We start from the raw sequence: 21802 nt of genomic DNA, 5'->3' as shown, positions 1-21802 counted from the left end.
GTTGTGTTAATGTGTTGTTGTACTCCAGGAGTTTCCTGTTTCTCTAACGTTGTGTTAATGTGTTGTTTTCCAGGAGTTTGCTGTCTCTCTAACGTTGTGTTAATGTGTTGTTGTCCTCCAGGAGTTTGCTGTCTCTCTAACGTTGTGTTAATGTGTTGTTGTCCTCCAGGAGTTTGCTGTCTCTCTAACGTTGTGTTAATGTGTTGTTGTCCTCCAGGAGTTTGCTGTCTCTCTAACGTTGTGTTAATGTGTTGTTGTCCTCCAGGAGTTTGCTGTCTCTCTAACGTTGTGTTAATGTGTTGTTGTCCTCCAGGAGTTTGCTGTCTCTCTAACGTTGTGTTAATGTGTTGTTGTCCTCCAGGAGTTTGCTGTCTCTCTAACGTTGTGTTAATGTGTTGTTGTCCTCCAGGAGTTTGCTGTCTCTCTAACGTTGTGTTAATGTGTTGTTGTCCAGGAGTTTGCTGTCTCTCTAACGTTGTGTTAATGTGTTGTTGTCCAGGAGTTTGCTGTCTCTCTAACATTGTGTTAATGTGTTGTTGTCCTCCAGTAGTTTGCTGTCTCTCTAACGTTGTGTTAATGTGTTGTCCTCCAGGAGTTTGCTGTCTCTCTAACGTTGTGTTAATGTGTTGTTGTCCTCCAGGAGTTTGCTGCGCTGACCAAGGAGGTGAATGTGTGTCGGGAGCATTTGATGGAGAGGGAAGAGGAGATCGCTGAGCTCAAGGCTGAGAGGAACAACACACGGGTCAGACACACACACACACACACACACACACACACACACACACACACACACACACACACACACACACACACACACACACAGTCCCCTTCCAGTCCCAAGCATAGTCCATTAACAGTGTCAAACCCCCACTGGTTTGACCTGTGGGTATTAGTACTGTGTGTGTGTTTTAGTAGTACATGTGTGTTTTAGTAGTGTTTACGTGTGTGTTTGAGTTTGAGAGGGCTTGCTTTCTGTTCTGAGGATTAGGTCACCCCTAATGAGTGGTTGACAGAGCACCCGCCTCCCAGGTCACAGCGCAGACAGCCATAGGTTAATTCCCCTGTCTGTCACTTCTCTGCTCAGGCCTAGTGGCAGATGTACGGCTCTAACTGGTTAATCCACCTGCCAGTCTAGTTGCAATGAGCAGAGTCTGGGTCAGTCTAATTAGGAACGATGGACACTGACTGGGGAGAGTGGGGAGGGAGGAGGGAGGAGGGATTAGAAAGAGGGGGAGGGAGGAGGAGAAAAGGGTGGGAGAGGGAGGATGGAGGGTAGAATATGGGAGGTAGAGGGGGGATATGAGGAGGGAAGGGGAGATTAAGGGATGAGTCTGGGCTTTGTCAGCCTGCAGCTCTGATGGGACCCCCCTGAGCTGCTCAACAACATGGGATTGAGCATAACACACACTCATGTGTAAGCATGTCTGTACTATTTCACAATCCTGTGTGTGTGTGTGTGTGTGTGTGTGTGTGTGTGTGTGTGTGTGTGTGTGTGTGGCGTGAACATGGCTGTTTGTAACTTGTGTATTCTGTGATGACCGTAGCGTCTCCTGGAACGTGTGTGTGTACCATGACATGTAACATCTGATGTGTATTCTGTGATGACCGTAGCGTCTCCTGGAACGTGTGTGTGTACCATGACATGTAACATCTGATGTGTATTCTGTGATGACCGTAGCTTCTCCTGGAGCATCTGGAGTGTCTGGTGTCTCGTCATGAACGCAGTCTGAGGATGACGGTGGTGAAGAGGCAGGCCCAGTCTCCTGCTGGGGTCTCCAGTGAGGTAGAGGTCCTCAAGGCACTCAAGTCCCTGTTTGAACACCACAAAGCCCTGGACGAGAAGGTTGGTAGGGGGGGAGGAGATTGTCTGCCTGCTAATCTCTTCTTTTGTAGAGGTGTAATGGCAGTGTGTAAAATGATGGAGACTAATAATTGTCTGTCTGGTTTCCAGGTCAGGGAGAGACTGCGTGTGGCTTTAGAAAGATGCAGCCAGCTGGAAGAACAGCTCACATCACAACACAAAGAGGTAAGCCTCATCTGACCATCCTGTAGTAACTCTGTAGTTACCCTGTAGTTTAACCCTATAGTAACCCTGTAGTAACCCTATAGTAACCCTGTAGTAACCCTATAGTAACCCTATAGTAACCCTATAGTAACCCTATAGTAACCCTATAGTAACCCTGTAGTAACCCTATAGTAACCCTATAGTAACCCTGTAGTAACCCTATAGTAACCCTATAGTAACTCTATAGTAACCCTGTAGTAACCCTGTAGTAACCCTGTAGTAACCCTGTAGTTACCCTGTAGTTACCCTGTAGTTACCCTGTAGTTACCCTATAGTTACCCTATAGTTACCCTGTAGTTACCCTGTAGTTACCCTGTAGTTACCCTGTAGTTACCCTATAGTTACCCTATAGTTACCCTATAGTTACCCTATAGTTACCCTATAGTTACCCTATAGTTACCCTATAGTTACGCTGTAGTTACGCTGTAGTAACCCTGTAGTAACCCTGTAGTTACCCTGTAGTTACCCTGTAGTTTGACCCTGTAGTTTGACCCTGTAGTTTGACCCTGTAGTTTGACCCTGTAGTTTGACCCTGTAGTTTGACCCTGTAGTTTGACCCTGTAGTTTAACCCTGTAGTTTGACCCTTAGTTTAACCCTGTAGTTTAACCCTGTAGTTACCCTGTAGTTACCCTGTAGTTACCCTGTAGTTTAACCCTGTAGTTTAACCCTGTAGTTTAACCCTGTAGTTTAACCCTGTAGTTTAACCCTGTAGTTACCCTGTAGTTACCCTGTAGTTACCCTGTAGTTACCCTGTAGTTACCCTGTAGTTACCCTGTAGTTACCCTGTAGTTAAACCCTGTAGTTAAACCCTGTAGTTAAACCCTGTAGTTAAACCCTGTAGTTTAACCCTGTAGTTTAACCCTGTAGTTTAACCCTGTAGTTTGACCCTGTAGTTTGACCCTGTAGTTTGACCCTGTAGTTTAACCCTGTAGTTTAACCCTGTAGTTACCCTGTAGTTACCCTGTAGTTTAACCCTGTAGTTTAACCCTGTAGTTTAACCCTGTAGTTTAACCCTGTAGTTTAACCCTGTAGTTTAACCTATAGTTTAACCTATAGTTTAACCTATAGTTTAACCTATAGTTTAACCCTGTAGTTTGACCCTGTAGTTTGACCCTGTAGTTTAACCCTGTAGTTACCCTGTAGTTACCCTGTAGTAACCCTGTAGTAACCCTGTAGTAACCCTGTAGTTACCCTGTAGTTACCCTGTAGTTTAACCCTGTAGTTTAACCCTGTAGTTTAACCCTGTAGTTTAACCCTGTAGTTTAACCCTGTAGTTTGACCCTGTAGTTTGACCCTGTAGTTTGACCCTGTAGTTTAACCCTGTAGTTTGACCCTGTAGTTTAACCCTGTAGTTACCCTGTAGTTACCCTGTAGTTTAACCCTGTAGTTTAACCCTGTAGTTTAACCCTGTAGTTTAACCCTGTAGTTTAACCCTGTAGTTTAACCCTGTAGTTTAACCTGTAGTTTAACCCTGTAGTTTGACCCTGTAGTTTGACCCTGTAGTTTGACCCTGTAGCTACCCTGTAGCTACCCTGTAGCAACCCTGTAGTTTAACCCTGTAGTTACCCTGTATACACACACACACACACACACACACACACACACACACACACACACACACACACATCTAAAAGTAAAATAATGGAATTAAGATGTATATAATATTAGGACGAGCAATGTCGGAGTGGCATTGACTAAAATACAGTAGAATACAGTATATACATATGAAATGAGTAAAGCAGTATGTAAACATTATTAAAGTGGCCAGTGATTCCATGTAAATAGGGCAGCAGCCTCTAAGGTGCAGGGTTGAGTAACCGAGTGGTAGCCGGCTAGTGATGGCTATTTAACAGTCTCTTGGCCTCCACCCTCTGGAGAGCCCTGTGGTAGCGGGCGGTGCAGTTGTCGTACCAGGCGGTGATACAGCCCGACAGGATGTGCATCTCAATTGTGCATCTGTAAAAGTTTGTGAGGGTTTTAGGTGCCCAAGCCAAATTTCTTCAGCCTCCTGAGGTTGATGAGGCAATGTTGCGCATTCTTCACCACACTGTCTGTGTGGGTGGACCATTTCAGGATGTCAGTGACGTGTAAGCCGAGGAACTTGAATCTTTTCAACTTCTCCACTGTGGTCCCGAAGATGTGGATAGGGGCGTGCTCCCTCTGCTGTTTCCTGAAGTCCATGATAAGCTCCTTCGTTTTGTTGAGGGACAGGTTATTTTTCTGGTACCACACACACGAGCCCTGACCTCCTCCCTGTAGGCTGTCTCATCATTGTTGGTAATCAAGCCTACTACTGTTGTGTTGTCTGCAAACTTGAGGATTGAGTTGGAGGGGTGCTTGGCCACGCAGTCATGGGTGAACAGGGAGTACAGGAGGGGGCTGAGCACGCACCCTTGTGGTGCCCCAGTGTTGAGGATCAGCGAAGAGGTGTTCTTTCCTACCTTCACCATCTTAGGGCGAGCCGTCAGGAAGTCCAGGACCCAGTTGCACAGGGCGGGGTTCAGACCCAGGGCCCTGAGCTTAGTGATGAGCTTGGAGGGTACTATGGTGTTGAATGCTGAGCTGTAGTCTATGAACAGCATTCTTAAATAGGTATTCCTCTTGTCCAGATGGGGTAGGGAAGTGTGCAGTGCGATGGCGATTGCATCGTCTGTGGATCTATTTGGGTGGTAAGCAAATTGAAGTGGGTCTAGGGTGTCTGGTAAGGTAGAGGTGATATGATCCTTAACTAGCCCCAGGCCTTAGTTCAGTTACCTTTTTTGCTTTCTTGGGTACAGGAGCAATGGTGGACATCTTGAAGCAAGTGGGGACAGCAGACTGGGAAAGGGAGAGATTTAATATGTCCATAAACACTCCAGCCAGCTGGTCTGCGCATGCTCTGAGGACGTGGCTAGGGATGCCGTCTGAGCTGGCAGCCGTGCGAGGGTTAACACGCTTAAATGTCTTACTCACGTCGGCCACGGAGAATGAGCCCCTACATTTATTGGAAGTGGGCCGCGTTGGTGGCACTGTGTTATCCTCAAAGCGGGCCGCGCGTTGGTGACACTGTTTATCCTCAAGCGGGCCGCGTTGGTGGCACTGTGTTATCCTCAAAGCGGGCCGCGTTGGTGGCACTGTGTTATCCTCAAAGCGGGCTGCGTTGGTGGCACTGTGTTATCCTCAAAGCGGGCCGCGTGTTTGTGGCACTGTGTTATCCTCAAAGCGGGCCGCGTTGGTGGCACTGTGTTATCCTCAAAGCGGGCCAAGTTGGTGGCACTGTGTTATCCTCAAAGCGGGCCGCGTTGGTGGCACTGTGTTATCCTCAAAGCGGGCCGCGTTGGTGGCACTGTGTTATCCTCAAAGCGGGCCGCGCGTTTGTGGCACTGTGTTATCCTCAAAGCGGGCCGCGTTGGTGGCACTGTGTTATCCTCAAAGCGGGCCGCGTTGGTGGCACTGTGTTATCCTCAAAGCGGGCCGCGTTGGTGGCACTGTGTTATCCTCAAAGCGGGTGAAGAAGGTGTTTCTCTTTCCTGAGGAGCGAGACGTCGGTGTCTCCGCGACGTGGCTGGTTTTCTCTTTGTTATCTGTGATTGTCTGTAGACCCTGACACATCCATCTCGTGTCTGATCCGTTGAATTGCGACTCCACGTTGTCTCTGTACTGACATTTTGCCTGTTTGACTGCCTCACTGAGGGATTCAACCATACTCCCAGTCAACTTGCCAATGGTGACTCACTCTCGCCTGTCAATCATCAAATCGTATCCATGACAACAGTCCTCACTAGTTTTCCTGGGGGAATAAAAACCAATCCATCTTGAATGACTATGGACCTTATTGCATCATTCCCATGTTTAACACGTGGAAAAAGAATAGGCTTCGAATGGTGATTACACATTATCTGTGATGTTATACTGTCTTGTGATTACACAGGATCTGTAATGTTATACTGTCTTGTGATTACACAGTATCTGTAATGTTATACTGTCTTGTGATTACACAGTATCTGTGATGTTATACTGTCTTGTGATTACACAGTATCTATAATGTTATACTGCCTTGTGATTACACAGTATCTGTAATGTTATACTGTCTTGTGATTACACAGGATCTGTGATGTTATACTGTCTTGTGATTACACAGTACCTGTAATGTTATACTGTCTTGTGATTACACAGGATCTGTGATGTTATACTGTCTTGTGATTACACAGGATCTGTGATGTTATACTGTCTTGTGATTACACAGGATCTGTGATGTTATACTGTCTTGTGATTACACAGTATCTGTAATGTTATACTGTCTTGTGATTACACAGGATCTGTGATGTTATACTGTCTTGTGATTACACAGTATATGTAATGTTGTACTGTCTTGTGATTACACAGTATATGTGAGGTTATACTGTCTTGTGATTACACAGTATCTGTAATGTTATACCGTCTTGTGAGTACACAGGATCTGTAATGTTATACCATCTTGTGATTACACAGTATCTGTGATGTTATACCGTCTTGTGATTACACAGTATCTGTGATGTTATACTGTCTTGTGATTACACAGTATCTGTGATGTTATACTGTCTTGTGATTACACAGTATCTGTGATGTTATACTGTCTTGTGATTACACAGTACCTGTAATGTTATACTGTCTTGTGATTACACAGGATCTGTGATGTTATACTGTCTTGTGATTACACAGGATCTGTGATGTTATACTGTCTTGTGATTACACAGTATCTGTAATGTTATACTGTCTTGTGATTACACAGGATCTGTGATGTTATACTGTCTTGTGATTACACAGTATATGTAATGTTGTACTGTCTTGTGATTACACAGTATATGTGAGGTTATACTGTCTTGTGATTACACAGTATCTGTAATGTTATACCATCTTGTGATTACACAGTATCTGTGATGTTATACCGTCTTGTGATTACACAGTATCTGTGATGTTATACCGTCTTGTGATTACACAATCTGTAATGTTGTCTTGTGATTACACAGCATTTGTAATGTTGTAGGGACATGAGTCACACATTGATATGAGACTTATTAACTGAGAGCTGGATACTGGGACTCCACGAATGGACGTATACACACACAGAATGCACAGAGCTCTCAGAGGAGATGAGTCGTGAATGGGATTAAAATGGACAAAAGGGCTCGAGGATCATGGGAAAGTGGACTAGATTTTTCTCCTGTCCTCTACATCTCTCCTTTGATTCCCTTCGTCTCAGAGAGTAGGGAATTAGCCTAGCAGCACAGTACACACGCACGCACACACACACACACACACACACACTTTTCTCTTACGCTTCTCCGTGTGTGTGTGTGTGTGTGTGTGTGTGTGTGTGTGTGTGTGTGTGTGTGTGTGTGTGTCAGCCTGCATGAATGTGTGCGAGCAGGGCTGTCCCGGTAACCGTGACCACAAACCCAGGCGGGTAACTGTCAGAAAGTGATCTATTTTCAGTTCGATGTACATTTATTTTGTGATGATCAGTAGTGTTTCTTCCCAGAGAGATATAAAGGGATAAATGAATGCTGTTATTCTACCTTGAAACAAGTGCCCCCCTCCGGTTAGTTAAATGACCCTCCGGTTAATTAAAGGACATCCGGTTAGTTAAAGGACCCTCCGGTTAGTTAAAGGACCCTCCGGTTAGTTAAATGACCCTCCGGTTAGTTAAAGGACCCTCCGGTTAGTTAAAGGACCCTCCGGATAGTTAAAGGACCCTCCGGTTAGTTAAAGGACCCTCCGGATAGTTAAAGGACCCTCCGGATAGTTAAAGGACCCTCCGGTTAGTTAAAGGACCCTCCGGTTAGTTAAAGGACCCTCCGGTTAGTTAAAGGACCCTCCGGTTAGTTAAAGGACCGTTTTGTAATTTGCATGACAATGTCTGTTCCATCTGTGGGATTATAAGATGACATGGAGAACAAGCTAACATTCATAACCGCCACAGCCGTGTGTGTGGCTACGTACTAATATCATCATCATAATATATGGCATTTAACAGACACTATTATCCAAAGGGACTTAGTCATGCTTGAATATGTTTTACCTACTGGTGGTCCCGGGAATCAAACCCACTATCCTGGAGTTGCAAGCTCTACCGTCACGGCTGTGAAAGATGGGGAGAGCGTGTCTGCCTGGCCCGTGTAGGGATATATGCGTTTGTGTGGTTGGTCCCTGACCGGGGGCGGGCAGCACTAGAATAGTTGTGGTCAGGCTCACAGCCCAAGCTGGACTCTTCCCTGGTGCTTCAGTCTCATGCATTCACTCACTGTTTTTAAAATGTTGGCCAGACAACACACACACCAGTGGAGGCTGCTGAGGGGAGGACGGCTCATAATAATGTCTGGAACGGAGAGAATGGAATGGCATCAAACTCAAGGAAACCATGGAAACCATGTGTTTGATGTATTTGATACCATTCCATCTTATGCCGCTCCAGCCATTATCAGGAGTTTGTCCTCCCCAATTAAGGTGCCACCAACCTCCTGTGATACACCCCCCAGTTCAGCTGTATGTTTCAGTAGGAATCTTCTCTTGCCTCTAAAGCAGTAGTGTGTGTTTGTTCACTTTTAAAGTCAGAGGGTCATCTGTGTTTGGGGATTTGACAAAGTGGAATCAATGAATGAGTTAGCCTGCTAACTTTGAGAAGCCTTCCGATCTGACTGTGGACTCCCTTAGGAGGCTTTTTACCACTACTCTGATCTGACTGTGGACTCCCTTAGGAGGCTTTTTAACAGTACTCTGGTCTGACTGTGGAGTCCCTTAGGAGGCTTTTTAACAGTACTCTGATCTGACTGTGGAGTCTCTCAGGAGGCTTTTTAACAGTACTCTGATCTGACTGTGGAGTCTCTCAGGAGGCTTTTTAACAGTACTCTGATCTGACTGTGGAGTCCCTTATACCCTGGCTACACCGTTCGCGAGCGTTACAAAATACATTATGAAATCTATATTATTCAATAATTGCACACACACACTGCTCGCGCGCCAACGAGCGTCTGCGTTGCCATGCACGAAAATAGAAGTCAGTTCTATTTGTGACGCAGATCGCGCTGCAAGTCCTGCCTCTCCCATCTCCTCATTGGTTTATAGAAGCAGGTACCCACGTGCCATCTCCTCATTGGTTATACCCACGTGGGTGACTGAAAGACGAACGAGGTCGGTTGCGGTAATGCACCTAATTTATGAAAGTTGCCAATCGCAATATAAAGTCAAGAGAAGAAAAAGCCTGGAAGGAGGAGAGATGCCTAGAAACGATTCAGTTGACCGTTTTATCTGTGGATTAATTGTCGGAGTAGAGGACCTTGTGCATTTCAGGTAAAATAACAACTCAATGTTTATATCTCAGGACAAATGAACTAGCAACAGCAAGCTAGCTAAATAGGACAAATTAGCTAGCAAGTGGAAGCTAACTAGCTAAATTGCCATACATGTTTAATGCTTTTCGACCTGTCCCCAAATTCATGTAATTGGTTCAGAGTTTGTTTTGATATTTTAACCTGCGTGTCGTGATCCCGTTTGGTGTGGGGGGGGGGGGGATAAATGTGAGCACTATGGCGCGAGCGTGCAGCCGGTTTGCGTTCCGTGTTAGTTGTCTTTTTAACATGAACCCTTCGTTTCTTCTAATCATTAATGATGTGCTTCTCTTAGTGTCTGGGTTCTGTTGTGCTTTATTGGGTATTTATTGGTCTTCTATGTATTGGCTGGTCCAATCAAATCTCCCCTTTGGGGTATTAATAAAGTACTATCTTCTCCTAGATGTCCTATCTGAGAGAGCAGAACGTCCAGAAGAGGTCGCTAGGCGACGGAATGGAAGGGCTCAACCACAACTCTGAAAACACCCCAAGCACAAACGGCAAGGTAGGAAACCTTTTATCCAGAGAGACTTAGTCAGTGTATTTAAATAAGGAAGATAAAACCACCACAAGACTTCGAAGGCCGTGCTCTGCACCATTTAATATCTACTGTCCTCCTCTCCCAACTAGCGGTAGAACGGCTCTCTGAACCAGGAGGAGGACCAGGGGAAGGGTCAGGGGTTATAGGTCATGTCCTAGTTGTTTCTATCTTTAAGAAACCTAAACGCTGACTTGTCTGTAGAGGTCGTCAGACGGCTCTCTGAGCCAGGAGGAGGACCAGGGGAAGGTGGGAGAGCTGCAGGAGGTGGTGGCGAGACAGACGTCAGACCTGGGGCAGATGATGGAGCGCATGGCGGCCATGACGGGACGCATCAGCGAGCTGGAGGAGGACCTGGACACGGCGCGCAAGGACCTCATCAAGAGTGAAGACTTGAACACACGCCTGCAGAGAGACATACGAGAGGTACTGGATGTTAGCGTTACTAACACGCCTGCAGAGAGACGGGTGTGTTTTTATGTAAGGATTGTGTATGTTTGTGTAATGGTGTGTGTGTGTATACGAGTGTAGTGTGTGTGTGTGTGTTAAACGTATCCGTCTCTCTCTCTGTCCCGTCTAGTCTATGGCCCAGAAGGAGGACATAGAGGAGCGTATCGTCACCCTGGAGAAGAGGTACTTGGCAGCGCAGCGAGAGGCCACCTCCGTACACGACCTCAATGACAAGCTGGAGAACGAAGTGGCCAACAAGGAGTCCCTGTTCCGACAGGTCAGTACACACACACACACACACACTTGCATGTACACACACACACACACACACACACACACACACACACACACACACACACACACACACACACCAATCGAACCAACAGCAAGATCGGAGCAGTCATACAGAGACTATACACCAGTAAGGTCGCCTACAGTATCTCAGGTCTACAGCCCACCAGTAAGGAAGCCTGCAGTATCTCAGGGCTACAGCCCACCAGTAAGGAAGCCTGCAGTATCTCAGGGCTACAGCCCACCAGTAAGGAAGCCTACAGTATCTCAGGGCTACAGCCCACCAGTAAGGAAGCCTACAGTATCTCAGGGCTACAGCCCACCAGTAAGGAAGCCTACAGTATCTCAGGGCTACAGCCCACCAGTAAGGAAGCCTGCAGTATCTCAGGGCTACAGCCCACCAGTAAGGAAGCCTACAGTATCTCAGGGATACAGCCCCACCAGTAAGGAAGCCTGCAGTATCTCAGGTCTACAGCCCCACCAGTAAGGAAGCCTGCAGTATCTCAGGTCTACAGCCCACCAGTAAGGAAGCCTGCAGTATCTCAGGGCTACAGCCCACCAGTAAGGAAGCCTACAGTATCTCAGGGCTACAGCCCACCAGTAAGGAAGCCTACAGTATCTCAGGGCTACAGCCCACCAGTAAGGAAGCCTACAGTATCTCAGGGCTACAGCCCACCAGTAAGGAAGCCTACAGTATCTCAGGGCTACAGCCCACCAGTAAGGAAGCCTGCAGTATCTCAGGTCTACAGCCCACCAGTAAGGAAGCCTACAGTATCTCAGGGCTACAGCCCCACCAGTAAGGAAGCCTACAGTATCTCAGGGCTACCGCCCACCAGTAAGGAAGCCTACAGTATCTCAGGGCTACAGCCCACCAGTAAGGAAGCCTACAGTATCTCAGGGCTACAGCCCACCAGTAAGGAAGCCTACAGTATCTCAGGGCTACAGCCCACCAGTAAGGAAGCCTACAGTATCTCAGGGCTACAGTTCACCAGTAAGGAAGCCTACAGTATCTCAGGGCTACCGCCCACCAGTAAGGAAGCCTACAGTATCTCAGGTCTACAGCCCCACCAGTAAGGAAGCCTACAGTATCTCAGGGCTACAGCCCACCAGTAAGGAAGCCTACAGTATCTTACATCTACAGCCCACCAGTAAGGAAGCCTACAGTATCTCACATCTACAGCCCACCAGTAAGGAAGCCTACAGTATCTCAGGGCTACAGCCCACCAGTAAGGAAGCCTACAGTATCTCAGGGCTACAGCCCACCAGTAAGGAAGCCTACAGTATCTCAGGTCTACAGCCCCACCAGTAAGGAAGCCTACAGTATCTCAGGTCTACAGCCCCACCAGTAAGGAAGCCTACAGTATCTCAGGGCTACCGCCCACCAGTAAGGAAGCCTGCAGTATCTCACGTCTACAGCCCACCAGTAAGGAAGCCTGCAGTATCTCAGGGCTACAGCCCACCAGTAAGGAAGCCTACAGTATCTCAGGGATACAGCCCACCAGTAAGGAAGCCTGCAGTATCTCACGTCTACAGCCCACCAGTAAGGAAGCCTGCAGTATATCAGGTCTACAGCCCACCAGTAAGGAAGCCTGCAGTATCTCAGGGCTACAGCCCACCAGTAAGGAAGCCTACAGTATCTCAGGGCTACAGCCCACCAGTAAGGAAGCCTCAGTTGACTTTTCCCACAAGGGTTTTTCCATTTTGGTTGGGTGTGTGTGTGTGTGTGTGTGTGTGTTTTGAGGATTTGTTTATTTGGGGGGTTAGTGTGATTGTCTGCTCTTTCCGACAGCAGGAAGAGCCTGCAGGGTCCTGGACCCCTTCTCGTGCATTCACAGACTGCCCAACGCAGCAGGCACTGAATCAGACGCCTCAGACACATTCACTTCTCTCTCTCTATTTTCTCTCTGGTCTGCCTGCTCTTCTCTTGTATGTCCTCTTCCCCTCCTTCTGTTTTCTTTCTTGCCTCGATCTCTTCTCTCTTTTTCTAATCTCTATTGGTGGTTTCTCTTTTAGTCTGGGCCTCCATGCTGCCAGAACTGGGCCAGCACGCTGCTGGAGGGGAGGGGAGAGGAGGGAGGGAGGGAGACGGCTAACAGAGAAGATAGCTAGCCTTGTTATAGCAGGGAGATTACATCCAGATTGGAGTTTGTTTATCAAGTCATCCCCTAGGCCAACAAGACGGTACCTAAACACTGTGTATCATCCCCCAGGACAACAAGACGGTACCTAAACACTGTGTATCAACCCCCAGGCCAACAAGACGGTACCTAAACACTGTATCAGACACCAGGCCAACTCGACGATACCTAAACACTGTGTATCATCCTCCAGGCCAACAAGACGGTACCTAAACACTGTATCAGACACCAGGCCAACAAGACGGTACCTAAACACTGTATATCAACCCCAGGCCAACAAAACGGTACCTAAACACTGTGTATCATCCCCCAGGCCAACAAGACGGTACCTAAACACTGTGTATCAACCCCAGGCCAACAAGACGGTACCTAAACACTGTATCAGACACCAGGCCAACAAGACGGTACCTAAACACTGTGTATCATCCCCCAGGCCAACAAGACGGTACCTAAACACTGTGTATCATCCCCCAGGCCAACAAGACGGTACCTAAACACTGTGTATCATCCCCCAGGCCAACAAGACGGTACCTAAACACTGTGTATCATCCCCCAGGCCAACAAGACGGTACCTAAACACTGTGTATCATCCCCCAGGCCAACAAGACCGTACCTAAACACTGTGTATCATCCCCCAGGCCAACAAGACGGTACCTAAACACTGTGTATCATCCCCCAGGCCAACAAGACGGTACCTAAACACTATCATCCCCCAGGCCAACAAGACGGTACCTAAACACTGTGTATCATCCCCCAGGCCAACAAGACGGTACCTAAACACTGTGTATCATCCCCAGGCCAACAAGACGGTACCTAAACACTGTATCAGACAACTCGACGGTACCTAAACACTGTGTATCATACCCCAGGCCAACAAGACGGTACCTAAACACTGTGTATCATCCCCCAGGCCAACAAGACGGTACCTAAACACTATGTATCATCCCCTAGGCCAACAAGACGGTACCCAAACACTGTGTATCATCCCCTAGGCCAACAAGACGGTACCCAAACACTGTGCATCATCCCCCAGGCCAACAAGACGGTACCTAAACACTGTATCATCCCCCAGGCCAACAAGACGGTACCTAAACACTGTATCAGACACCAGGCCAACAAGACGGTACCTAAACACTGTGTATCATCCCCAGGCCAACAAGACGGTACCTAAACACTGTATCAGACACCAGGCCAACAAGACGGTACCTAAACACTGTATATCATCCCCCAGGCCAACAAGACGGTACCTAAACACTGTATATCATCCCCCAGGCCAACAAGACGGTACCTAAACACTGTATCATCCCCCAGGCCAACAAGACGGTACCTAAACACTGTGTATCAACCCCCAGTCCAACAAGACGGTACCTAAACACTGTATCATCCCCCAGGCCAACAAGACGGTACCTAAACACTGTATATCATCCCCAGGCCAACAAGACGGTACCTAAACACTGTATATCATCCCCCAGGCCAACAAGACGGTACCTAAACACTGTATATCATCCCCCAGGCCAACAAGACGGTACCTAAACACTGTGTATCAACCCCCAGTCCAACAAGACGGTACCTAAACACTGTGTATCAACCCCCAGTCCAACAAGACGGTACCTAAACACTGTATCATCCCCCAGGCCAACAAGACGGTACCTAAACACTGTATCATCCCCCAGGCCAACAAGACGGTACCTAAACTCTGACACCATTTGGAGATGTTTACTGATATGTCTTATTCTAAAGTGGTCAGAATCAGTTAAGCTGAGTTTACACAGGTGGTCTCGTTCTGATATTGTGGTTTGTCTGTTCCCATGACGTAGGAAGAAGACATTCAGATGAAGAATGATAATCCGCTAATCATCATCCTAATACATGGTTTTGACACCCCTGGATGACAATATTGATGATGTGTGTTTGATCTACAGACAGAGAGGAACCGTTGTAATGTATTGATTAATGTTTGATCTGCAGACAGAGGAGAGGAACCGTTGTAATGTATTGATTAATGTTTGATCTACAGACAGAGAGGAACCGTTGTAATGTATTGATTAATGTTTGATCTACAGACAGAGGAGAGGAACCGTTGTAATGTATTGATTAATGTTTGATCTACAGACAGAGGAGAGGAACCGTTGTAATGTATTGATTAATGTTTGATCTACAGACAGAGGAGAGGAACCGTTGTAATGTATTGATTAATGTGTTTGATCTGCAGACAGAGGAGAGGAACCGTTGTAATGTATTGATTAATGTTTGATCTACAGACAGAGAGGAACCGTTGTAATGTATTGATTAATGTTTGATCTACAGACAGAGGAGAGGAACCGTTGTAATGTATTGATTAATGTTTGATCTACAGACAGAGGAGAGGAACCGTTGTAATGTATTGATTAATGTTTGATCTACAGACAGAGGAGAGGAACCGTTGTAATGTATTGATTAATGTGTTTGATCTGCAGACAGAGGAGAGGAACCGTTGTAATGTATTGATTAATATGATTGATTGATTGTGTTTGATCTACAGAAAAGGAACTGTTGTAATGTATTGATTAATATGATTGATTGATTGTGTTTGATCTGCAGACAGAGGAGAGGAACAGGCAGCTGCAGGAGCGTTTAGAGCTGGCCGAGCAGAAGCTGCAGCAGACCATCAGGAAGGCGGAGACTCTGCCCGAGGTGGAGGCGGAGCTAGCCCAGAGGGTGGCGGCCCTCACCAAGGTCAGTCTCGCCTCCACGCCGTCAAACATCATGCCTCCTGAGACACTCCGCTCCATTTCCCATCCTTTCCCCGTGTGTGTGTGTGTGTGTGTGTGTGTGTGTGTGTGTGTGTGTGTGTGTGTGTGTGTGTGTGTGTGTGTGTGTGTGTGTGTGTGTGTGTGTGTGTGTGTGTGTGTGTGTGTGTACTTCGTTCCTCTAACTTTCTCATTCATCATTATTCAGGATCCATTCATGATTATCCATAATCGTGGTAGCATCCACATTTTAAATATAGAAACGTTTAGAAACATATTCTGTTCCTATTTACAATAAAAGTGACACAATACGTAGTTCACAATTCAGTTTCTATTGGGGCAAAAACGTAATTTGAAACACAACCTTAAGATGCATCCAAGAGGTTTGTAGTCACCAGCTCGATGTGTTCATTGTGTGCTAGGAATATGGGACCAAATACTAACCTTTGGACTACTTTAGGACACTAGAAGGGAATTTGTGAAAATACTTATGGAAGAAAAAAAACATATTCAAATGGGGCGACTATATACAGTGCATTCGGGAAAGTATTCAGACCCCTTGACCTTTTCCACATTTTGTTACGTTACAGCCTTATTCTAAAATTGACTAAAAAATATATTTTTCCCCCTGATCAATCTACACACAATACCCCACAATGACAAAGCAAAAACCGTTTTTTTGTTGCCATTTTTGCAAATGTATATATATAAATAAATATAACATAAATACCTTATTTACATAAGTATTCAGACCCTTTGCTATGAGACTCGTGATTGAGCTCAGGTGCATCCTGTTTCCATTGATCATCCTTGAGATGATTCTACAACTTGATTGGAGTCCACCTGTGGTAAATTCAATTGATTGGACATGATTTGGAAAGGCACACACGTCTATATAAGGTCCCACAGTTGACAGGGCATGTCAGGGCAAAAACCAAGAATTGAGGTCAAAGGAATTGTCCGTAGAGCTCCGAGACAGGATTGTGTTGAGGCACAGATCTGGGGAAGGATGCCAAAAAGATATCTCTCTCCTCTCTTTCCTCTCTTCCTTTTAACTCTTTAAGAGGCAGAGAGTTAAGTGTAGAACCTGTCACTGCCACACCACCCAGCTACCGCCACCCAGCTACCGCCACCCAGCTACCTCCACCCAGCCACCCAGCCACCCAGCTACCTCTACCCAGCTACCTCCACCCAGCCCTCTAGCTACCTCCAACCACCCAGCTACCTCCACCCAGCTACCTCCACCCAACCACCCAGCTACCTCCACCCAACCACCCAGCTACCTCCACCAACCACCCAGCTTCCTGCACCCAGCTACCTCCACCCAACCACCCAGCTACCTCCACCCAGCCACCCAGCTCCCTGCACCCAGCTACCTCCACCCAGCCACCCAGCTACCTCCACCCAGCCACCCAGCTACCTCCACCCAGCCACCCAGCTTCCTGCACCCAGCTACCTCCACCCAGCTACCTCCACCCAGCTACCTCCACCCAGCTACCTCCACCCAGCTACCTCCACCCAACCACCTCCACCCAGCTACCTCCACCCAGCTACCTCCACCCAGCTACCTCCACCCAACCACCCAACCACCTCCACCCAGCTACCTCCACCCAGCTACCTCCACCCAGCTACCTCCACCCAACCACCCAGCTACCTCCACCCAGCTACCTCCACCCAGCTACCTCCACCCAGCTACCTCCACCCAGCTACCTCCACCCAACCACCTCCACCCAGCTACCTCCACCCAACCACCCAGCTACCTCCACCCAACCACCTCCACCCAGCTACCTCCACCCAGCTACCTCCACCCAGCTACCTCCACCCAACCACCCAGCTACCTCCACTCAGCTACCTCCACCCAACCACCTCCACCCAGCTACCTCCAGTCTCTTGTTATTGTAATTAAGTCCTGTCTAGTAATCTCTGCTGAAGTCCTGTCTGTCAGTCCGCGGTCTTTAGTCCTGTCTGTCAGTCTGCGGTCTTTAGTCCTGTCTGCCAGTCTGCGGTCTTTAGTCCTGTCTGCCAGTCTGCGGTCTTTAGTCCTGTCTGCCAGTTCGGTCTCTAGTCCTGTCTGTCAGTCTGCGGTCTCTAGTCCTGTCTGTCAGTCTGCGGTCTCTAGTCCTGTCAGTCTGCGGTCTTTAGTCCTGTCTGTCAGTCTGCGGTCTTTAGTCCTGTCTGTCTGTCTGCAGTCTTTAGTCCTGTCTGTCAGTCTGCGGTCTTTAGTCCTGTCTGTCTGTCTGCAGTCTTTAGTCCTGTCTGCCAGTTCGGTCTTTAGTACTGTCTGCCAGTTCGGTCTTTAGTCCTGTCTGCCAGTTCGGTCTTTAGTCCTGTCAGTCTGCGGTCTTTAGTCCTGTCTTTAGTACTGTCTGCCAGTTCGGTCTTTAGTCCTGTCTGCCAGTTCGGTCTTTAGTACTGTCGGCCGGTCCGCGGTATTTAGCTGCACTAAAACTCTATTCCCTCTTGTCCTAAAGTACCTCCTGCTCTCTCTCTTGCTCTCATCTCTCACACTGTCGTCTTCTCCTCTCTGTTCCTCGTTTGGTCTGTCCTCAACCTTTACCCCCCCTCCTCCCCAACTTCCCTAGCCTGACACCTCGAGCTCTAAGGACGCCAAGACACAGAGGAAGGTACACTGGCTACAATCACCCCTAAACCTCCCCCAATACCCTCACACCCCAGCCCCATCTCTTACCCCCGCCCAGTGGTCTAATTCTGCCAGCTTAGCTTGGCACTGCTGATCTATGTTTAAAGTGTATTTCTGTGCACAACTCCTCTCCCCCAGCCTCTAATAATAGTTTATGATCTGACACAAACAGGAAGTGCTACTTAATTTGCTCAGAGGGTCTAGGAACCCCCTCCTACCAGGGTTTTAGAATAGTGCCCGGACACTAAGGAGACTGCTTTCTCCGGACTAATTGACTTTTCCAAACTCGCGCTGGCATGTTGATTAACTTTTTATTTTAATGTTCAAATGTTCTTGGTTACTTTGGATCACCCCGCGCTGGATTGCTACAGTATACTTCCCTTTAGCCAGTAACTCTCTCCCCTTTCCACATTTGTCTAAGCACACTGTAGAGCCATTAACATGAAGAGTTTCCCCTTCTTCCCCCTCAGATCCCCTTGTCTCTAGTCTGTGTATTCTGTCTGGAATGTAGTCATGGTGCTTTTATGGGGCTTGGCTGTACTGCTCCGTGTCCCTCTGTCATGTCCCCTGTCTCTGCTGGTGCATGGCTGCTACTGGCTGGCTGTAGTTGGTTCTTGGTGCTGGTGTTTGTGGGTAGATGGGCACCTCAACCCCCCCATATAACCCCTAACATGAACCTATATGGTACCAAGCCTCTGACTGGGCCTTTTCAGTTCCATCCTTCTCCAGGTTCATTTGTATTGATCTGAAAGAAGCTTACACACCTAGCCAGCCCTCTTCAACTTCTCCAGTCCTCTTACCGACCCAGCCCTCTCAGATCTGTACAAATGGTAGAGCTTAGGGAATGTATTATTTTTGTTGTTGCAAGGATGAGGTGTTTGACTCTGTCTGTCCCGCAGGCGGAGGAGCGTCATGGCAACGTGGAGGAGAGGGTGAGGCAGATGGAGACTCAGCTGGAGGAGAAGAACCAGGAACTGCTCAGGGTGAGACGGATAGGGTCAAAGGTCGTCTGTCTGTCAGTCAGTCTGTGTTGTTGGGCAGAAGTTGGTGAATGTTTACAGATGTGGTCATTGCACTGTCTGATTTTAACATTGTACTTTCATTGTAGACAATATATTCACCCTCATTCTCATTCAAATAAGTAATTTAAGATTTTACCTCATACAACCAAAAGATCCATTAATTAACAGAAAATGGAAAGAAAACAATTAAAATGTGTGTTGTGAAATGTTTCCTTTCATAAAGGAACCGGTAGGTTTTTCTGCTCTGCCTGGCTAGCTTTTCTGATTAGTGTTTGTGTTGTGAAGGCGCGCCAGAGGGAGAAGATGAACGAGGAGCACAACAGGCGTCTGTCGGAGACGGTGGACAAGCTGCTGTCAGAGTCCAACGAGAGGCTACAGCTTCACCTCAAGGAGAGGATGTCTGCCCTAGAGGACAAGGTGGGTGGGTTAGGTTACACCCTAGAGGACAAGGTGGGTGGGTTAGGATACACCCTAGAGGACAAGGTGGGTGGGTTAGGATACACCCTAGAGGACAAGGTGGGTGGGTTAGGTTACACCCTAGAGGACAAGGTGGGTGGGTTAGGTTACACCCTAGAGGACAAGGTGGGTGGGTTAGGATACACACTAGAGGACAAGGTGGGTGGGTTAGGTTACACCCTAGAGGACAAGGTGGGTGGGTTAGGTTACACCCTAGAGGACAAGGTGGGTGGGTTAGGTTACACCCTAGAGGACAAGGTGGGTGGGTTAGGATACACACTAGAGGACAAGGTGGGTGGGTTAGGATACACCCTAGAGGACAAGGTGGGTGGGTTAGGTTACACCCTAGAGGACAAGGTGGGTGGGTTAGGATACACCCTAGAGCACAAGGTGGGTGGGTTAGGTTACACCCTAGAGGACAAGGTGGGTGGGTTAGGTTACACCCTAGAGGACAAGGTGGGTGGGTTAGGTTACACCCTAGAGGACAAGGTGGGTGGGTTAGGTTACACCCTAGAGGACAAGGTGGGTGGGTTAGGTTACACCCTAGAGGACAAGGTGGGTGGGTTAGGATACACCCTAGAGGACAAGGTGGGTGGGTTAGGATACACCCTAGAGTTCCAGGTGGATGGGTTAGGGTACCCCCTAGAGGACAAGGTGGGTGGGTTAGGATACACCCTAGAGGACAAGGTGGGTGGGTTAGGTTACACCCTAGAGGACAAGGTGGGTGGGTTAGGATACACCCTAGAGGACAAGGTGGATGGGTTAGGTTACACCCTAGAGGACAAGGTGGGTGGGTTAGGTTACAGCTTCACCTCAAGGAGAGGATGTCTGCCCTAGAGGACAAGGTGGGTGGGTTAGGTTACACCCTAGAGGACAAGGTGGGTGGGTTAGGTTACACCCTAGAGGACAAGGTGGGTGGGTTAGGATACACCCTAGAGGACAAGGTGGGTGGGTTAGGTTACACCCTAGAGGACAATGTGGGTGGGTTAGGATACACCCAAGAGGACAAGGTGGGTGGGTTAGGTTACAGCTTCACCTCAAGGAGAGGATGTCTGCCCTAGAGGACAAGGTGGGTGGGTTAGGTTACACCCTAGAGGACAAGGTGGGTGGGTTAGGTTACACCCTAGAGGACAAGGTGGGTGGGTTAGGATACACCCTAGAGGACAAGGTGGGTGGGTTAGGTTACACCCTAGAGGACAATGTGGGTGGGTTAGGATACACCCAAGAGGACAAGGTGGGTGGGTTAGGTTACAGCTTCACCTCAAGGAGAGGATGTCTGCCCTAGAGGACAAGGTGGGTAGGACATGCTAAATGGCATGTCATTTTACCCGTACCTCTGTAGCTGAACCAATCTGGGACAATGCTGTGGTCATTATCTATAGATGAACCAAGCTGGGACTATGCTGTGGTCATTATCTATAGATGAACCAATCTGGGACAATGCTGTGGTCATTATCTATAGATGAACCAATCTGGGACAATGCTGTGGTCATTATCTATAGATGAACCAAGCTGGGGTCATTATCTATAGATGAACCAATCTGGGACTATGCTGTGGTCATTATCTATAGATGAACCAATCTGGGACAATGCTGTGGTCATTATCTATAGATGAACCAAGCTGGGACAATGCTGTGGTCATTATCTATAGATGAACCAAGCTGGGACAATGCTGTGGTCATTATCTATAGATGAACCAAGCTGGGACAATGCTGTGGTCATTATCTATAGATGAACCAAGCTGGGACAATGCTGTGGTCATTATCTATAGATGAACCAAGCTGGGACAATGCTGTGGTCATTATCTATAGCTGAACCAAGCTGGGACAATGCGGTGGTCATTATCTATAGATGAAACAATACTGTGCTGATTCTCCATGTGCTGTCTCTTCTCCACCAGAACGGCCTGATCAGAGATCTGGAGCACAGTAAGAAGCTGGTTGAGGAAGCACACCATGAGAAGGTAAGGACTGTTGACTCTGGCTGCTGTCTCCTCTGAACAACTAGAGAGTTGTCATCGCTGTGTTTGGATTCTCATTGCCAATGACACTCCTCATGTCTGTCTTTCTCCCCTCCCTCTCCCCCTCCTTCCCTCTCTTCCTACCAACTCCTCTCTCCCCTCTCC

At 47.8% G+C, this 21802-nt stretch overlaps 1 protein-coding gene across 12 annotated transcripts in view; it reads left to right on the top strand.

Annotated features, from left to right (window-relative positions):
* Positions 1-642: 642 nt before the first annotated feature.
* Positions 643-21802, top strand: part of LOC120025339 (liprin-alpha-1-like) — a 55042-nt gene continuing 33882 nt past the window's right edge. For all 12 annotated transcript variants that reach the window (XM_038969873.1, XM_038969872.1, XM_038969871.1 and 9 more), the window contains exons 1-10: positions 643-742; positions 1679-1843; positions 1952-2026; positions 9816-9917; positions 10155-10376; positions 10531-10677; positions 15410-15544; positions 19099-19182; positions 19507-19638; positions 21578-21640. In XM_038969873.1, coding sequence (XP_038825801.1) covers positions 689-742; positions 1679-1843; positions 1952-2026; positions 9816-9917; positions 10155-10376; positions 10531-10677; positions 15410-15544; positions 19099-19182; positions 19507-19638; positions 21578-21640 — 1179 coding nt within the window. In that variant the 5' untranslated portion in view covers positions 643-688. The remainder of the gene's footprint in view (positions 743-1678; positions 1844-1951; positions 2027-9815; positions 9918-10154; positions 10377-10530; positions 10678-15409; positions 15545-19098; positions 19183-19506; positions 19639-21577; positions 21641-21802) is intronic.

Source organism: Salvelinus namaycush, chromosome 30 (assembly GCF_016432855.1).
Source record: "Salvelinus namaycush isolate Seneca chromosome 30, SaNama_1.0, whole genome shotgun sequence".
Taxonomy (NCBI): domain Eukaryota; kingdom Metazoa; phylum Chordata; class Actinopteri; order Salmoniformes; family Salmonidae; genus Salvelinus; species Salvelinus namaycush.
The sequence above is the reverse complement of the archived record's forward strand: the minus strand, read 5'-3'. Positions and strand labels throughout refer to the sequence as shown.